Genomic DNA, 18787 nt, shown 5'->3' with positions numbered 1-18787 from the left:
CCCTCGGAGGTGACAGTGACTAGCATATTTGCTCCAGGTGTAAGAGTATCCACTTCATTAACCCAGCTATGTAAATTAGGATGTTCAAAAATCATAGAATGGTAGGGGTTGGAAGGGACCTTTAGAGATCATCTAGTCCAACCTCCCTGCAGAAGCAGGTTCACCTAGATCAGGTCGCATAGGAACATGTCCAGGCAGGTCTTGAAGACCTCCAAGGAAGGAGACTCCACAACCCCTCTGGGCAGCCTGTGCCACTGCTCCATCACTCTCACGGTGAAATAGTTTTTTCTTATGTTTAAGTGGAACTTTTTGTGCTCCAGCTTCATCCCATTGCCCCTTGTCCTGTTGCTACCTACTATAGGAAAAAAGGATGTCCCAAACTCCTGACACCCACCATTTAGATACTTATAAATGTTAATAAGATCACCTCTCAATCTCCTCTTCTCCAGACTAAATAGCCCCAGTTCCCGCAGCCTTTCCTCATATGAAAGATGTTCCAGTCCCCTGATCATTTTGGTGGCCCTGCACTGGACTCTCTCCAGCACTTCCCTGTCCCTCTTGAGCTGAGGAGCCCAGAACTGGACACAGGACTCCAGATGAGGCCTCACCAGGGCAGAGGAGAGAGGGAGAAGAACCTCCCTTGACTTGCTGGCCACATTCTTCTTGATGCATCTCAGGATGCCATTGGCCTTCTTGCCCACGAGGGCACATTGCTGGCTCATGGTTAGTTTATTATCAATCAGGACTCCCAGGTCTCTCTCTGCAGAGCTGCTCTCCAGCAGTTTGACCCCCAGCCTGTCCTGGTGCATGGGATTGTTCCTTCCCAGATACAGGACTCTGCACTTGTCCTGGTTGAACCTCATGAGGTTCCTCTCTGCCCAACTCTCAAGCCAGTCGAGATCCCACTGAATGGCAGCACAGCCTTCTGGGGAATCAGCCAGTCCTCCCACTTTGGTGTCATCAGCCAACTTGCTGAGGGTACACTCTGTCCCCTGATCCAGGTCACTGATGAAGATCTTGAACAAGACTTGCCCCAGAACCCATCCCTGTGGAACTCCACTGGCCACAGGCCTCCAACTCAACTCTGAGCCATTGATCACCACCCTCTGGGCTCTGTCATTCAGGCAGCTCTTGATCCACCTCACTGTCCACTCATCCAAGCCACACTGCTTGAGCTTTCTGATGAGGATGTTATAGGAGACAGTGTCAAAAGCTTGCTGAAATAAAGGTGGATGACATCCGCTGCTCTCCCCTCATCAAGCCAGCTGGTTATGCACTCATAGAAGGCTATCAGGTTGGTCAAACAGGATTTCCCCTTGGTGAATCCATGCTGACTCCCCCTGATAACGACCTTTTCCTTCATATGTTCAGTGATAACATTCAGGATGAGCTGTTCCATCACCTTTCCAGGTATGGAGGTGAGGCTGACAGGCCTGTAGTTTCCTGGGTTGTCCTTCCTGCCCTTTTTGAAGACTGGAGTGACACTGGCCTTTCTCCAGTCCTCAGGCACCTCGCCTGTCCTCCATGATTGTTCAAAAATGATGGAGAGAGGCTCAGCAATCATATCAGCCAGCTCTCTCAGCACTCTAGGACGCATCCCATCAGGACCCATTGACTTATGAGCCTTAAGCTTGGCCAACACGCAGGGCAAGTCCTCTGCTGTCCTGGCCATCCTGTTATCCTTGCTGCACTGGGCTTCCCGAGGGTCAGCCTTGGCCGTAAAGACTGAAGCAAAGAAGGTATTCAGTACTTTGGCCTTCTCTACATCCTCAGACACCAGGACACCCTCAGCGTTTAGCAGCAGGTCTATGTTCCCCCTCACCATCCTTCTGCTGCTGATGTACTTGAAAAATGCCTTATTGCTGTCCCTAACATCCCTGGCTAAATTTAATTCTAGAAGGGCTCTAGCCTTCCTAGTTGCACCCCTGCATGCCCTGGCAATGTTCCTATACTCTTCCCAAGAAGCCAGCCCCTGTTTCCACCTCTCATAGATGGCTGCTTTCTACCTGAGTTGTCCCAACAGATCCTTGCTCATCCATGGAGGCCTCCTACCTCCTTTTCCTCCTTCCTTGCACATTGGGACACACTGATCCTGGGCTTGGAGGAAGTGGTGCTTGAAGATTGAACAGCTCTCATTGGCACTCCTGTCTTCTAGAATCATATCCCATGAGATCCGTCCAAGTAGATCTTTGAAGAGGCCAAAGTTGTCTCGCCTGAAATCCAGGGTCACGGTCCTGCTTTGTGTTCTGCCCCTTCCACACAGGATCTTGAACTCTACCATCTCATGGTCACTGCAGCTGAGGTTGCCTCCAACCTTCACATCCCCAACCAGGCCCTCTCTGTTCGTCAGTACCAGGCCCAGCAGCACACCCCTCCTTGTTGGTTCCTCGATCATCTGCTACAGGAAGTTGTTGTCAGCAATCTGTAGGAACCTCCTGGACTGCGTGTGCTTGGCTGTGTGGCCATCCCAGCAAATATCAGTCTGGTTGAAGTCCCCCATGAGGACCAGGGACTGTGATCGTGAAGCAGCTCCCAGCTGTTCATAGAAGGCCTCATCCACATCCTCCTCCTGATCAGGTGGCCTGTAGCAAACTCCTACAACAACATCACCTGCCTTACTCTGGCCATTAATTTTTACCCATAAGCACTCTACTCTCTCCTCATCCCCACCCAGGCACAGTTCAGTACACATTAATTGCTCTCTCACATACAGAGCAACTCTACTTCCACGCCTTGTCAGTCTGTCTGTCCTGAACAATCCATAGCCCTCCATGGCTGTGCTCCAGTCATGGCAGCTGTCCCACCAAGTCTCTATGGCCGCAATGAGGTTGTAGCCCCACATCCACACCCACATCTCCAGCTCCTCCTGTTTATTCCCCAGGCTGTGTGCATTGGTGTAGAGGCAGCGCAGGCGCTTACTCAAACACACAGGTTCCCCTGGGCAGGTGCAGGAGGTTCCTCCCCGGTTTGGCTCTTTCTCAGGGTGGTCAGCCCAGTGTGCAGATGAAGGGCACTTAACATTGCATTCCCTGTCTGTCCTGTTTCCCAGCTAGAGGGGACAGCTTGTTCTGTTTTGCTTCTCCCCCCACCCCCCAAGTCCCTTAGTTTAAAGACCTATTGATTAAATTTGCTAGTCTACTCCCAAATAATCCAGTGCCTTTACGGGAGAGATGAATCCCATCCTGTCCTATGAAGCTGTAGTCCCCAGGGAAAGATCCATTGTCAAAGTACCCAAAGCCTTCCCGCTGGCACCAGCCTCTCAGCCAGGAGTTCACTTGGCTGATTTTTCCATTACAAACTCCCTCTTTATCACCAGTGAACAGGATAGAGGAGAAAATAACCTGAGCCCCTCTGCCTTTTACCTGCTCCCCCAAGGATTCAAAATCCATCTGGATCCTGGAGATGTCTTGCCTCATGACATCATTCATACCTACATGGAACACAAGTAAGGGGTAGTAGCCTGCATCCCTGATAAGCCGTGGCACTCTCTCGGCCACATTCCTGATCTTGGCCCCAGGCAGGCAGCACACCTCTCTTGACTCCCTACCTGCTCCACAGATGGGTCTCTCAGTGCTCCTTAGCAGTTGGTCACCCACAACAAGGACCGGTCACCTCGTCCTGCGGTGTCCATTACCTATCGCAGGTGGAGCAGCTGATGGGTTGCTTAGTGGGTTTTCCCCTTTTGGAGCTTGCTCGTCGAAGTCCCTTGTCACCAGTGCCTCATACTTATTTGTAGTGGACACTCTGGAAGGAGGGCTTTGAAGACGAGCCTTTGTCTTTCTTTTTTTTTGTAACCAGGGTCCATGACTTTTTGGATTCACTGGAGGCTGGCACCTGATTGTGGAAGTCTCCATCTATCTCCACTTCTTCCCCTCTAATACTACAGAGCCTACTCACAGTTCTTTCACCAGACGCTGCAGTTCCTGAACTTGAGAGCACCTATGACACATTTTTGCCTCAGAGGCATAGGTCCCTAAGCAGTCTGAACGCTCCCTGCACTCCACCTGGACCGAAGCTTCTCTACTAACCGGCTCTGTCGGGGTGGATGCACTGACCTTCACCTGGGTTTTGTTAACCTGAGCCCTGGCTTTAGTTCTTAGGCGAGTGCTCACCATTTTGCTAGGTTGAAGCTGAAGCTGGGGCACTTCTCTGACTTCGGCTTCTCTAAACGGGCCGCGGGGTTGTTCCCTGCCCGTCCTCCCTGCGCGAACTGCCGCGCAAACAAACTGCCGTGCCACTCCCGGGTGCCGCGTCACTCCCTGTTCACCGCGCTCCTCGCTCGCGCTCCCTGGGGGACCATTAAATCCCCCGCGGTTGCTGCGGCTCCGCCTCCCGACAAGACCGTCCCCCTCACGAGGGCTGCCTGGTCCTGGCGGTCTCCTCGCTTATCCTCCACTCCCCGTGCTCCAGGAACTCCCGGATCACCTCAGTCGGACGCAAAACCGCGAATAAACGAGCCTTGCCTCCGCTTTGTTTACCGCCGTTTAAACAAAGTAGTCAAACAAAGTAATCAAACCTCAATGGCATTAGACGGCCTGATTAGTGATGTAGACAGTATCAGACATGCAACTTTGCAGAATAGAGCCGCTATTGATTTATTGCTGTTAGCTCATGGTCATGGATGTTAGGATCTTGACGGAATGTGCTGCATGAACCTATCAGATCATTCGGAGTCGATTCATGCTAGCATATAGAAGCTGAGAGAGTGTCCCACTTATCAGAGTCGGATCGGTGGGGATGGTTAAAATGTTATCATCATGAGGAATACAAGGGTGGCTACTGTCGATAGTTAAAATGGCCATGGTTGTTTTGCTGATCATCATATTCATGTTAATGATAGTACCTTTGATTTTTAAATGTGTGCTATGATTGAAAAGGCTGTAAAAAGTGTCTAGCTGGTCCAAGAAGAAAAAGGGGGAATTGTAGGTGTATATTTAAGTGAAAGAGGACATGACTTGTACCAACCAGACATTCACTTAGTTTAAGGGTAACTACAGGTCAGTCTAAGAGTAACTAAAGGTCAAATAGATGGGGTGTTATCTAACAACAGATGGTGTATTATACAAACACAAAGAAGTTGATGTTTAAGTTGTTACAAAAATGAGACTTTGAGGGGCTGAAGTTGGCAAGCTGCTTCCAATTAGTCTAGAGTAAGAGCTGCATGCACAGCACGTGAACAAGATAGAGCAACCAATGAAGCTTTGTGTGATCACATGTACGTGACTAATAAACATATATAGTTAGGCAAATGCAAGCAATAAATGGCACTCATATCAACCACATTGGTTGCGCTGCGTTGTCCACTCGTGTCCCCGCACTCAAGGGCTGTGAGGATGGCTAGATGCCAAGGCAGCAGGGCCCAGAGATTCCTCCCTGCACTCCCGGCCAAGATGCTATTCACAACACCACTAACAACCAGGAAAACCAGCCATAAACACAACCACTAACACCACATACATTGACATACAATAACAGTAGCCAGCGTATTGCTGCAGCTGGGAACCCCTAAATGAGCAAACATTATGAAATGCCCCTCTTCAGTCCACACTCGCTCCCCACACCATGCTTCCTGCATGCCCATGGGACCAAGGGCTCTCCCCACTCACCATTCACCTTTCTATACTGGATCTTCCCCCTCACCTCCCAGTAAAGCCTGTTTGTCCTCTGTCACCTCACAACTCTGTTAAGATTATCACTCCATCAAAGGTAATAAGATTTCTTCTTTGCTGAGGCTTTCTACATATTAGTTAATGCAATATGTCCACTCTAATTTGGCAAATACTAACATCGTTACCTCACATAGCAGAGGTAGTTTTTTTATCATTTTTTCTTAAACAAGAGTGACACAGTTGCAGACCTGGTCTCCTCTGCTCAGCTCCCACACATCCCTCATCCACAGACCTCCTTCAGACACTTTCCGGAAACTTGCTGCTCAGCCAGAACCATTTCTCCCATATTTCCTCCAGTTGCTTCCATGTTCATTATTTGACACACTTAAACACCATTAAAGGACACAGCCATCAGCTTGCCAGCCTGCAGATTTAACCTACACTGTAGCTGCCTGGTTTTGACCAATACATAAGCCAGACTGCACACAATTCTTTTGAAATCATTTCAGACCAGAACCAGAATCACCGTCTTGGAGAGCTATGGCCTCTCCCTGTTCCTGCCCTACTCCAGCAGCAATGCATCCTCTAGGTAAGGACACTTCCATACCCTAGGTTACTTGGAGGATGCCCTCTCTGCCAGGACCATGTCAGCTGCTAAAATCATTTAAAGATATAACACAACCTCCAGCTTTTTTCTAATCTTTTTTCAATGTTTATATTCCCATTCATACAACAGAAAACTATTGCAGGATCAAGATCACCTTTGTTAAGCAGTGAGGGAAAGGTATTTAAAGAAAATTAATGTCAAGCACTTGTATGATAAATACAGAACCCGACTGAAGGCCAGGAAGCCCAAGCCTGTGCAGCCTTCAAGCTCTGGCAGGCATGCATTTCTTGTTAGCCTTTAATTGCCTAAGCACACACATTCACCTGGCAGGACACATGACCTACTCAGTATTTTGGTTTTACCTGCTTAACACATCATCCACACTGTGCATAAAATACAGAACTACTCCGCTCCTAATAAGTGACCCTTTGGTATTCTTGTACTGAGCCCTTCACTAGCAATTATTTACTTTTCTTCATGTCCTTGTGGTTAGCCCACTGTACGGTCTGTTTCCTTCAAGCAAGTAAATTACCAAGATTTAGAAGAAAGCCTTCAGAAATACCCACTGAAATCAACATCTTGCTTGTTCATTGTTAAACTCTGCACATCCTGACCAGTCTTATGTTCTCCCAACAGAAAGCAAAACAAATGTAAGACACAGAAACAAGAAATGAGGACCACATCAAGCCCCTACGCAAACCATCTAAGAGTTTTACTTTCTTACAATGCAACTGCATAATTCGAGATCATCCCATGCAGCAGGTATTGTAATCTTCTAACTCAAGACTAACCAATAGGAGACAGGGAGGAACACTTATTACTGATATCAGAAGACTCTCAGCCAAGTGATGCAGACACAACATACCACAAACCCTTCTTTTCAAAACTACAAGCTTCTGAACTCTTCCTGTTTGCTCCTATCTATTCTTGACATTGACATTTCTTTTCCTTCTTTTGTCATTAAGCTCTCACCAGTTTTAGCTGCCTTCAGTCCACTTGCTGGACTCTGCACCCTGCAGCTGTGTCCCTAGTGAACTGGTCAGCCAAGGAAAACTAGTCCCACAAAGTTAAGTATTTGGCAGTTAGGTGACTGAGAATGGATCCTTGCAGTGGAAGCGTAAGGTGACTAACTATAACCACAGCCCTTGTCACCAGTTCCATCTGCAACAATGTGTTAATTTTTCAAACAAGAGTAAAGATTTGATTATATAAATTTATACTTTAACTGTAACATTAAGGTATTTCCACACTGCGCTTTCAGAAATACTAATTTGTTAACACCAACTAATAAAATGGTTTTATTCAGTACACAGATTATTTGTGCATGCCCACTACAGAGGTAGACAATGAAAAAAAATCAGAGCACAGAAAAATGCTCATGAGAGAACTTAGTAAACTATCCATGTACTTTACATTCATACTCATGCAATAGCTCAGGCCACCAGCATTCACCCATTTGGAGTTTCTTGCACCAGTTTTCAAGTCTGGCTACTTCCTGACAGACTGGAAATAGTTTCTTTCCATTGCTTCCCAAGCAGAAATTCCGTGGTGCCTTGCTTAGTACCGCCAAAAACAGTTATCCCTCCATACATCCTGAGGTGAATTCAGGTTCTCTCCTATTGACCCAGGCTTCATCAGCCTAATGTCCATATGCTTCTCAGCTCATACTAGTTGCCAAAAACACTCCCTTCCACTTCAAGGCTGTATCTTTGACTTGGATAGGATGTGAAAGTAAATGAGCATTTTTCCTCCAATGACAGAACACAATTTCTCTGTAACAATTGTGTTATTGCTGGGGGAATAAACTGATACATGTTAAAAGGCCATCCAAGGAAGACATATACAGAATGAAGCCTAAAAAGCTTGGTATCTTTATAGGAATTTAGCAAATCCATGCCACCATGCCACACTGTAAGACCCTCACATCCTCACCAGATACTAAGTTCTGCATCAGAGACTGCAGTCGAAGCAGGCTTTGGTAGGCATTTAAATTCAGTAACAGAGCAATACAGTTTACCAATCAAACAGTCAAAGGTAAGAATTTTTCTTTAGTCTGTCCAAAGGTCTTTCTTAGATGGCAACACACTAAGAGATAGACCCCAGAAGTTACATACAAATCTCCGAGGAAGCCCAGAAGCAGAGGAAAGTTTTAGCGACACACCTATGCCTCACAGAACCAGATTGCCTCACAAATCACAGGCAGTGCTGATTTAGCAAATGCACTGCCAGCTACCTCTAGAGGGATCCAGGGGACTAAACAAACCTCATTGAGTTTGCCATAAAGCTCACTGATGGCTGACTAACAGCACAAGGAAAACCAATCAGCTAGTCAGCACATTTTTTGTCCTAATAAGCCAATAATTCTTGGTGCACAATGGCAATAATCCTTAATTAGACCAAAACCTCCCTGCAGCTAAATAAACTGTCTCACTGTCTTGCAGCAAACGAAAAACAGAGAAAAACAAAGACATCCTTGACTAAGCTCTCCTTCCAGTTCCTAGCAGCCAGTAGTTTGAATGTATTTAATGAAGAACAGGTATTCTTTAGAGAAGAAACACTAAAGTTGTGGTCCCCATCATAAACAAAGCTGACTTAACCCCCACAGGAGAACAAAAATCAATTTCCTTCACACTTGGTAACATTTCTCAAAGACGAGGATAACAAGCAGCAAAAATCTAACTCATAATCTTTTCTGGGTCCAACATGAATCAATGGACAACTTCATTGTCAGGAACACTCTTTTCAGGAAAGATAACTAGCTTCTCTTGCCAGCTGAGACAGAGGCCCCGTAGAGTCAGTGTGAAAAGCCTCTGGTCATTGTAAATGAGGTGAAGGAGCTTCAGCTCCCTACCATAAACACAGGTACCCCCCACAGCAGCAGAAGACACAGAAGGTACAATTCTCACCACCAACAGATAAGAAAAATCAATGACTGACTCAGTCATCTTCCCTTTTGAAGAAGATGGAAAGAGGAACCAGGAAGATACAGTTGTTTGCCAATAAAGACAGAAAGATGAAGTGTCAGTGACTTGAACCACATAGCAGTGTCATGTCTGCATGCAGCAACCAGTGATTACTGTCATTGAAGTTAAGCTTTTTGAGCCCAGTACCGACAAACTATCTCCAGCAGACATTAACATCCAAAGCTTGCGAGAATGGGCAAGCTTAGCAAACCTTCTTAAGCCTTTAAGGCAGGCTTCATTGCTGATATATGACCTGCTCAAGCAGAAAAACTGGAGATAATGTGTCCTGGGAATGGATCATGGTTTATGTACAACAGAAGAGAAAAGCCAATGAACTACTAAAAGTGCCCTGGGAATGGAACAAAGTCAAAGATGGAAAAGGTTCCATTTATACATAGCAGAGAAACAGATTTCATTCTGCCTTACATCTTCAAGCATCAAACAAAAGGGAGGTAGACAGAACAAAAGAATGTTCTCCTACATTTTAGGTAACTAAAATATCAAAAGCAAACTTTGTTTCAAGTCATATTTCCCAGGAAAATAAAAAGCAAAAGCTCAACTGAAAAGAGTTCCTCAGTGAGTGCCTAAGAAAGTCTTTCTTAAGGTGGCATAAAGAGAGGTCCAATGCACTGCTCAACTTTGTCCTAAGTATAGCACAAAGCAAACCAGTTCCTCCGTGGAAATAACAAAGCTTCCCCACTTGCATACTGCAGAGCAAGAAAACTGAAGTAACAGAGGCTGATAACCATTTAAGCTAGGGGATAGGCACACCTCTGACCCATCTCTGGACTAGCAGAAGAGACCACTGTATCAAACTAGGATTGAATCCACAAGGATCAATTGGTTAAGACTGTGTGTCTGCACAACATCAAATTACAGTATCAAACATGCCAGACTTCATAAACAGACAGAAACATGGTGTAGTAGGAGTACAGAGCAATTGTCGTGTACAGAGCCAGGATGAACAACACAACAGAGAGTAAAGAAACTACACACTTCCAGAAAAGAAGTTAAAAAGGCTGCAAAGGTGTTTCATTCTACAAAGCAAAATCACTGCTCAGTTTCTGTTACCTCCTTTGCTCACAGCTCATTATAACCACTTTTTCTGTTACCAGTTTCAGGATACAAACTAGTGAAACAGAAGTTCCAAGAATAACTATTATTTCTACTTTCTCTAAAGAGAATTTTCCCAATTACAGCCCATAAATTTCCCAAGTTTATACACTTAGTTTAAGACAATTCTTCTACAATTATAGTATATTCCCTAAGGATTCATTATAGAGGTGACACTTGCTAATGAACTGAAAAGAGAGCAAGCGAAAATCCAAGGCCCACTGAGAAATATCAAGGCAAAAGCAGTAAAAGTAATAAAAGTACATATTCACATGCCACTAAGTAAATAGGATAGGCAGAAGATCCTGTTGATAGGAAGTGAAAACCTAAAACAGAACCAAAGCAGCAAAGTTAGTAAGAAAAAAATGCAGCAGAGGAGAAGAAGAAAGGTATATAAGGCATGAAGAGAATTACTGATATAGCAGTCTCTTAAAAAAAAAAAAAAACCAAAAAAGTGTATCCCCTTACAATTAGGCAAGAAAATGGCACATTTGAATCCCTTGTGCCAAAATTAACTTCATCTCTTGAAAAATGAATCTGTCATTAAAAAATGAGAAATATACCATTTAGGGGCTAAAATTGACAGATGTCACCTTATAAAAAATGTCTCTTTCTAAAGAAGATAAATATGGACAAAATCTCAGCTTTATAAACATTTTTGCTGTAAAGTTACAAATTGCAAATCGCTTACAGTACAATTCAAAATTTTTTTTAAGGGGAAATGTTTATGTTATAAACATATGTGACATCACCAAGAACAGTTGAGCTTATGAATTGATGCTACTTGGTTTGCACAACCCTGTGGAAAATATTTAAAGAGGCAAAGAAAACTATTAAAAAAAAATCCAATATCAGTTTTCAAATGTGTGATCACAAAGAAAAACTTCAGCACACAGTAAGTAAAACAGGTGCTTATTGCATAGATATACTGCTGGTATAAAAAGATCTGATTAAAGGAAATACTTTTTTGTCATTCTGCAATGCAGTCATTGCTGCAAGAGCACATTCAATATAAGTGCAAAGAAAACTTAATGTATTTAAGTACAATATTCTTGATGCTGTGCACTGAGACAATACTCTGTAGATGAGTTTATCTTCTGTGTAGTAGACACATTCAGTCAGTGTAATTATTTTTCTGCAAGGGAATTATAAAATCAAAGTGCTTATATTCCCACAAGAAATGTTTTTGCTGAGAGAATATTTGGTCTTGCAATATCCCATAAGGTTTTTAATTTAAAGGTTAGTTCTAGAACTCTGGAACTGCAACATCAGGGTCTTTTGCCATTAATGACAATGACTATACCAGAAATAGCTAAAGAGCAGTTATTTGTGAAAGAAGTAGAATGGTACAAGAGCTCAGTTAAGGAAAAGAGCTTTAGTGCACTTTGCTCATTTTAGCCAACATGCCATATTGACCTTCTTGCATACAAACTGGGCTCAGGGACAAAGTGGACTCAAGAACAAAATAACTTGGCAAGCAAAACATTGTGTCAAGCTGCCCTTTTTTTCCCTTATAAACTTGGACACTAAGACGGAAGCTTTGCAACATATTGAACAGTTCTTTGCTTTTATTATTAACTGAGAAAGTCTGATTTGTTATATTGTCACATTGCTAGTTAGAAACACTTCAGTGGCAAAGAACTTCAACACTGGGTCAACTCAAGTGCTAGTTCTACAATATTTGTTGACAAAGAAATCATAGTAAAGTTCACCACACCATTCTTTGCTTTCTTCAAAGGAAAGTCCCATCATTTCTCTTCTAATGGGTATGTTACTACATAAATTAGAAATTTGTTTTGGACAACACATCCCCAAATTCTCATGAGATTATGAAGCAGGCTTCTACAGATGCTATAGAAGTCTTCAGACATCATCATCTGATGTGTCACTGCTGCTCGTCTCTGAATCCTCATTCTCAAGAGCAGGTTTGAAAGTGCTGTTTTTCCAGGGGCTAAATTTAAAATTACAGACAAGGCTATTTTTCAGAATGCCATTTTTCCGAAGGCCATTTTTTTGTAACTGAAATGAGAAAACAAGATATATTTAGAGAAAGGAAGAACTAAACACAATCTGCTGCACATCTTCATCTCTGGGCTACATTAGAGCCAGCCACAGCACTATATTTTCATATACACATACAAAGCAAAACTCCCATAAGAGTCCTCACTTCTGGGCCAGCCTCCCATTGTGGAAAGCTCTTGCTGTCAATGAGAGCTCACCCTTTTTCTCACCCACTTCCTCAGACACCTTGCCTTGGTGATCCTCCCTTCCCACACAATCTCTCCTGCAATGCAGTCCCTTTTTCCATTCTGTTGCAAACATTTGTGCTAAGAAGGGCAGGGTCTGCATTAAGGAAGGTACTCAGAGTAGAAGCAGGAAGAGGAGAATGGGTACCCCAATCTGTGTGCCTGACACAGTTAGAACGTCCAAGACAATGGACAGAAAGGAAACAACTGATTCTACATTAAGAAAGGAAACTGCATTTCCACACACAGTGCAGATGCTGGGCAATAAGCCAAGCATTTCAGAGTTTAATATTCAAAATGTTCTAATTAATTATGTGTGTGGCTAGACTTATGGAAATTTAAAATGTTCAGATTTAACATGGCACAAGATTCTCTCTTCCAGATCCTCCTCACTTACTCCATCAGGTATATACAATACCAAAATCAAGTAAGTCTAGATTGCCTTTTTCAGACTTTGTTTTCGTGAACTAAATGTGGCTCAATTTCCAACAGAGAAAATCCAGATTTTGGAGAACTAAGGAAATTGCACACAAATCTTGAAAGAAAATTCGCTTTCTTCGGGCCAAGCTGAAGAGTTGGAAAGTCTATATAATTCTACTACCAGAAATATGGAAACTACTCAGAAGCACTTTTTTAACCTTCCCTTATATTTTCAGAATAGGTCTTACCTACAGTAAGCACTGGTCTTCTATCTTTTTAAAGCAATTATTCTTTCCAAAGCATAATATGGAAACAGTACTGAAACAGCAATAAATTACCATCCAAATTACTGCAGAACCTCCTCAAAGGTAGGTATTTAAGGCAGCCAACTGCAAGTTCATCATGAAACATCAGCTTACTGTTACCTGCTCACTAATGACTCGGAATTCCCTCATCTCATCCTCTGTTAGTGGAGCACATGTTTCATCATTTTCACTGTCTTCTTGCCAGCCCATCTCCTTTAGCAATCTTTAAATTAAAAAGGACAACATTAAGGAATTTGTATCACATATTCAGACATTTCAAGCTCTGCCTACATAAACATTTGAAGACCTGTAAGAAGAGGACTCATCAATCCATATTTTTTTAAACAAATGCTCACATAGAAATAGTTTAAAAACCTTAAAAAAGATACACAAAGCACAGAAGCCGAGAAGCTCTTCACAAATGACTCTGTTTTGCCACTATATACAGTAAAAACCATAGCTTCATTTTAAGGCAAGAAATCTATGTCAGGTGGAACAATAAGAATGTATTTACTTTGCATAACTGTTCTGGCAGACCAGTAGTGTACTCCCTTCAAAATATTATGTAGAGACGGAGACTCACACTGAGGGAATCTGCAGGTTTTCCTGGATAACAGAGTAGCTATGAGGAATACTGCTGGTGTCCCTCCACGGAAACCAATTCAGGATACAATGGTCTCATATACTTTCCTTTTTCTAGAATATGCTAATGTCAGAGCCAGGACAGGCTTATTTGCAATTGAGTCTTACCCAATGGCAAATGCTGATTATTTCAGCACAGGCAGACTGTAACCAGGGGTTTGGGGAAGTGGAGAGGAAAAGACGTAAGAGACTGAGTCCTCTCATGAAAATGATAAAAATACACAATGATGCAATGATTAACATCTTCTAGGTACAGATAAAGGTGCGACAGCAGTATCTGAGCAGGAAGACAGTGGTTTTACATGTGGACACACTGTGAAAACAGGGATTATCTGAGGGTGAAGACACTAAAAGATTTAATAATGAAGACAGTAAGTTCTCTTGCTGTGCAGTTTTTGTCAAAGGATCAGTACCTTCTTCAGGCAAATCATGAGTCTGTTGATGTTAAATGTTTTAGGTGGTTAAAGCTATTTCACAAAAAATAGGTCTCTAAAGTGTATGTCAGAACTGACAGAAGAAAATAACACATAGAGCTGAAGAACAACACTCAATACGTTGAAAAAGGGAAGTAAAATGAACTCTCAGTTGATGGCATGTGCCAGGTAATTCATTTAACCGATGTTAGCAAAAAATGTCCTTCAACACAACCACAAAGACTTTCTTGCCACAAAGAACTTCAGGTTCCAACACAACGGAGGAGTACTTGGCAAACTTGCAGGTGACGAAGACCATCAATGGCTGTAGTTAAAAACATATTAAAAGCTTGGGATTGTAGAAGGAGGAGGAGAATGGCACTACTCTGTTTAAAAAAAGTTAAAAGAACAGTAACAGAAACGGAAACTACATCCTCTGTACTACTTGGACCAACTGGACAATGTGACAGTCAGGAACAACTAAATCCTCAGGAAGCAGCAGAAATGATATGCAAGTTATCCAAAGCGCTCTCTTCAGAGAAGACACTCTCTGTATATACAAACAGAAAAAGACTGAACTTCATTTGACAGTGTGACTGATAGTTATGCTTTTGGCAACAGTACTTTCAGATACAAAGTTTTACTTATTAAGCAGGCTGGGATGCTAACAGTATTATGTACAATAAATTTAACAGTTACAGAACTCCTGTTCATGTAAACAAAATTTAGGGCAATAGTCAATTAACTTTTATGTAACATTATCTATATTTAGCAGGATCACTACCCCTTTAAGGCAACATTAGGCTTCTAGAATGGCTAAAAGTGCAAACTACCTTAAAAAAAAATTAACTTTAGATTAGCAAACTTGAGGCTAAGAGGATGGTTACATGTTGGACACCACTCTAGCAGAGGAGAAGCCCAAAATATATTTTGTATAAGATGTGGTAACACTGTTACTAGGTATATATAAGTACTCTCTCAGTTAAGCTAGTCAATTCAAGTCCAGTTTACCACAAAACAGCTCACCATAACATCTGTCTACATGCATGCAGAGGTTACAGCCAAGGAGCTGGGACAGTATGGAGACATAGTCTCTCTGAGATACCACAAAGTAAAAACAATTGCCTAGAAACCCAGTGAAGACTAGTCAAAGTAATGTGAATAGAAATAACTAGTTAGATTGAACTCCTTCTGCTCAAAAACTCATCATCAGCAGCCTCTAGAGGCCAAAGATTTCTGTCTCCATAGCCAACAGTGGAAAAAAAATAGGAAAAGAGCAAGGTGCATTTCACTATCCACACTCATGAGGGCTAAGAGGTCATAAACCTCTGCAGGTACTAGAAAAGAGAAAGTTTTCTAGTCCAATGTATATGTATAACCTATTGCTAAAAAATGAAAACCTATCTAATCTATCATTGCAATTCTGCAGTTGTCAGAAACAGTAAGAATCTGACAAAGATCATGACACATTCATCTCCAGACTGAGCTGTGATTTCCCAATAGCACCATTCCCATTTCTACCAGTTACTACTGCAGTTACTTTTATGGGATAGAATTGTTTCAATTCTTTTTTTCCCCCCTTTTCCAATGCTTTGTCTTGAGATGTCACTGACAGTGTCAACTAGTCATCTACAGAAATAATTAATTACTTTAATAACAGAGAAAACTCACTGGAGTTTTACATAAGATGCAGCATTTAAAGCATTATTAATACAAAAAGCAATTACATGCATTGTTCCTCCTAGACATGCAGACCAAGGTCAGAAGGATGACATCATTGCACAGCTTGCTTTATAAGACAATATATTTTTTTAGCAAAGCAAGTTTAAGTCAGCACACAAGTCTAGCAGGAAAAAAGTATATTCTATATTAAGTTAGTATATATCTAAAAGTTAAACTTTAACAGTACTGTATATATTTTCAGTTTCCAGGTTCTGAGTTCTGAATTAGTAAGACTATATTACATGTTCACTTGCCATGAAGGAATGTTCTTTATGTAAGTGCATACCTATGCTCTGCCTCAAGTGAGCTTGAAAGAACATCTGCCTGAGGAAAAGCTGAAGACTGAATGATCTGTTGAGATGTAATTGAAGCATTGCCATTCTCTTGCAGAACTTCACTCTCAAAGTTTCTGTTTATATCTCTCTCATGATGAGGGCTGTTGCTGTTACACAAGTTAAAGGACTTATCATCCTGTTAAAAATAATAACATATTACAAACTTTAAAAATCAATTCGATTCACAAGTAAATGTCTGAAAGTGCTGCAACTCAGTGATTCCGTTTAAGTTTAAATGGAATTTAAATGGAATTATCTCTACTTCAGGGATAACTCTGTTCATACTTCTGGAGTTTTCAATACCTAGATATTACAGAAATCTTCAGTTATGCTGCTGATTAAGTGATATAGAAAGCAATTCCCATGGTCTGCCTCAAACTTTTTTCTACAAAGTTTCAAATGTATCTTAGAATTCAAACTTATTTAAGCTTCCTTTCTTACTTAGAGAAGTAACAGGTGATCTGTTAACTTACAATGTTCCTAAGTAAATATCAGAACCATGTGTGTCACAAGAAGGTTTAAAGTGTAAGAGCTCCCTAAAAGCATAAAACTGAAAAGAAAAAAAAAAAAAAAACCTCCTTGAAAGCATAAGAGCAAGTTTACTTCGTGTCAGAGGCAGGTCACAGCCCCCATACCACCATACCTCAACTACCAAATTCATCTGTCACAACTTCTGTAAGACTGACAGCAATTTCCCCTACACACATGCACTCACTATAGTTTCTCAGGCTATTGTTAACAGCAACTGTAACTTACTAGCCATGAAATAAGAACTAGGAAGAAAGTTTATTTGGAAGTAGACGGTTTGGGTTCACTTAACCTGCAATTCTGTCTTAGTAATCGGACAAATAGACTCAGAAGTCTTACCAACAGTAAAAACAAGGAGAGTACAACGATCATCTAGTTAACACCCTGTTGACAACAAAATCTGTGAACTTGGCGTATAACAGTATCATCCGTAGCAGAAGATTCACTCAATCAGCCAGTTCTGCACTCAAATAATACTTGAGTCCAAGACCAAGGCCATCACAGAATCTTAAGGGTTGGAAGAGACCTCGAAAGATCATCTAGTCCAACCCTCTTGCCAGAGCAGGCCACCTAAAGTAGGTCACCATCATCACGATTTGCCTCTCACTCAGTGTTGTCTGTTTCCAGAAATTTTAGAATGCTTAGGAAGAATGTCTTATAAACACATTCGCCTGTTAAATCATGACCTTGAAGAATGCATCTCAGACTCAGATTCATAAAATTATTTCTAAAAATAAATAAATGTAGACCAAAATAGCTTTTTCCAAGTATGATTCAACTGCTACTTATGACTGATTCATTGTTTCAGAGGTGAAACCTGCTACTGCAGGTCTTAAAATGCCATCAATGGGATCATGTTCTAGCAGATTATTGCACAGTTACTTCCCCATGTGCTCAGTTGCACACCACATCTCCTGCTGATGATTATTAAAATGGATGTTGGAAGTAGGATAACTCTTAGTTACATGATTTGCCTAACACTTCTTCATACCTGCTACTGAAACAGCAATGGCCAAGAAAAGAAAGCATCTGTCCAAGGACCTTACAATTTCCACTACTAAAAGACTTTATTTTTAAGTATACTTCTTTTTTTTTTAAAAAAAAAAGTAAAAAACAAAAAAAACACTTGCATCTGAAAATCAGCTGTGTACAGTGAGACAAGCAAATGCATTTCATATATGTAACATAAAGATGATATGAACAAGGCAATTTCCAAGACAGAAACCTCAAAGTTCATGGGGTTTTTTTCAGAATTCTGAATCTCAAAACAGTGTTTCTCAATATTTGTTTAATCTTTGTGTATTTCTTACACACATATGAAAAATGTTACCCCTAGTACCCATCTCAGGTTACTCAGAATGCATAATGAAAGCTGCAGACTTTTCTTAACTCACACATACAGCTAAGTTGTAAAATCTCACTACAGCAAATCTTATTTTGCCTGAAATTGGAAGAGGATCAGAAAAGTCAATCATACTTTTGTAAGCAACACACAGCAGCACTGTTTCTTCTTTTACATCTCTGAATACAAATAAGCTTCCTCAAAACCATTTATTTATCTGGCTGATTTTTAATTTATTCTTTTGTTTTGTTTTGTCAAATACTTTAAACCACTCATTTACAACCAACAAGCTTGTAATTACCTACCCCTAAATAATAAAACACTTATCTTCCCTTGGACTATGTATGATAACTATGCTTATGGCTTCTGGGTGCCTGGTAGCACTGCCACACAAATATTTTCTGGTGCCAGCCCAGCACTGCATAAACAGATCCAGATTCAAAAAATCTGATGTATACACACAGTATAGGCCTCCAAGTTCTCAATTAGGAAGCAAATCAGTTTTTTTATATGAATATAAATTGAAGTATTGTTGCTATTAC

The 18787-nt window shown here is 41.6% G+C and overlaps 1 protein-coding gene across 8 annotated transcripts in view; it reads right to left on the bottom strand.

Annotated features, from left to right (window-relative positions):
• Window positions 1-11842: 11842 nt before the first annotated feature.
• Window positions 11843-18787, bottom strand: part of GPBP1 (GC-rich promoter binding protein 1) — a 36913-nt gene continuing 29968 nt past the window's right edge. For all 8 annotated transcript variants that reach the window (XM_062019186.1, XM_062019185.1, XM_062019192.1 and 5 more), the window contains 3 exons: window positions 16327-16511; window positions 13384-13486; window positions 11843-12311 (listed from right to left, as the gene is read on the bottom strand). In XM_062019186.1, coding sequence (XP_061875170.1) covers window positions 12156-12311; window positions 13384-13486; window positions 16327-16511 — 444 coding nt within the window. In that variant the 3' untranslated portion in view covers window positions 11843-12155. The remainder of the gene's footprint in view (window positions 12312-13383; window positions 13487-16326; window positions 16512-18787) is intronic.

Source organism: Colius striatus, chromosome Z (genome assembly GCF_028858725.1).
Source record: "Colius striatus isolate bColStr4 chromosome Z, bColStr4.1.hap1, whole genome shotgun sequence".
In the NCBI taxonomy this organism is placed as follows: domain Eukaryota; kingdom Metazoa; phylum Chordata; class Aves; order Coliiformes; family Coliidae; genus Colius; species Colius striatus.
Note: the sequence above shows the minus strand (reverse complement) of the source record. Positions and strands in the feature narration are given on the sequence as shown.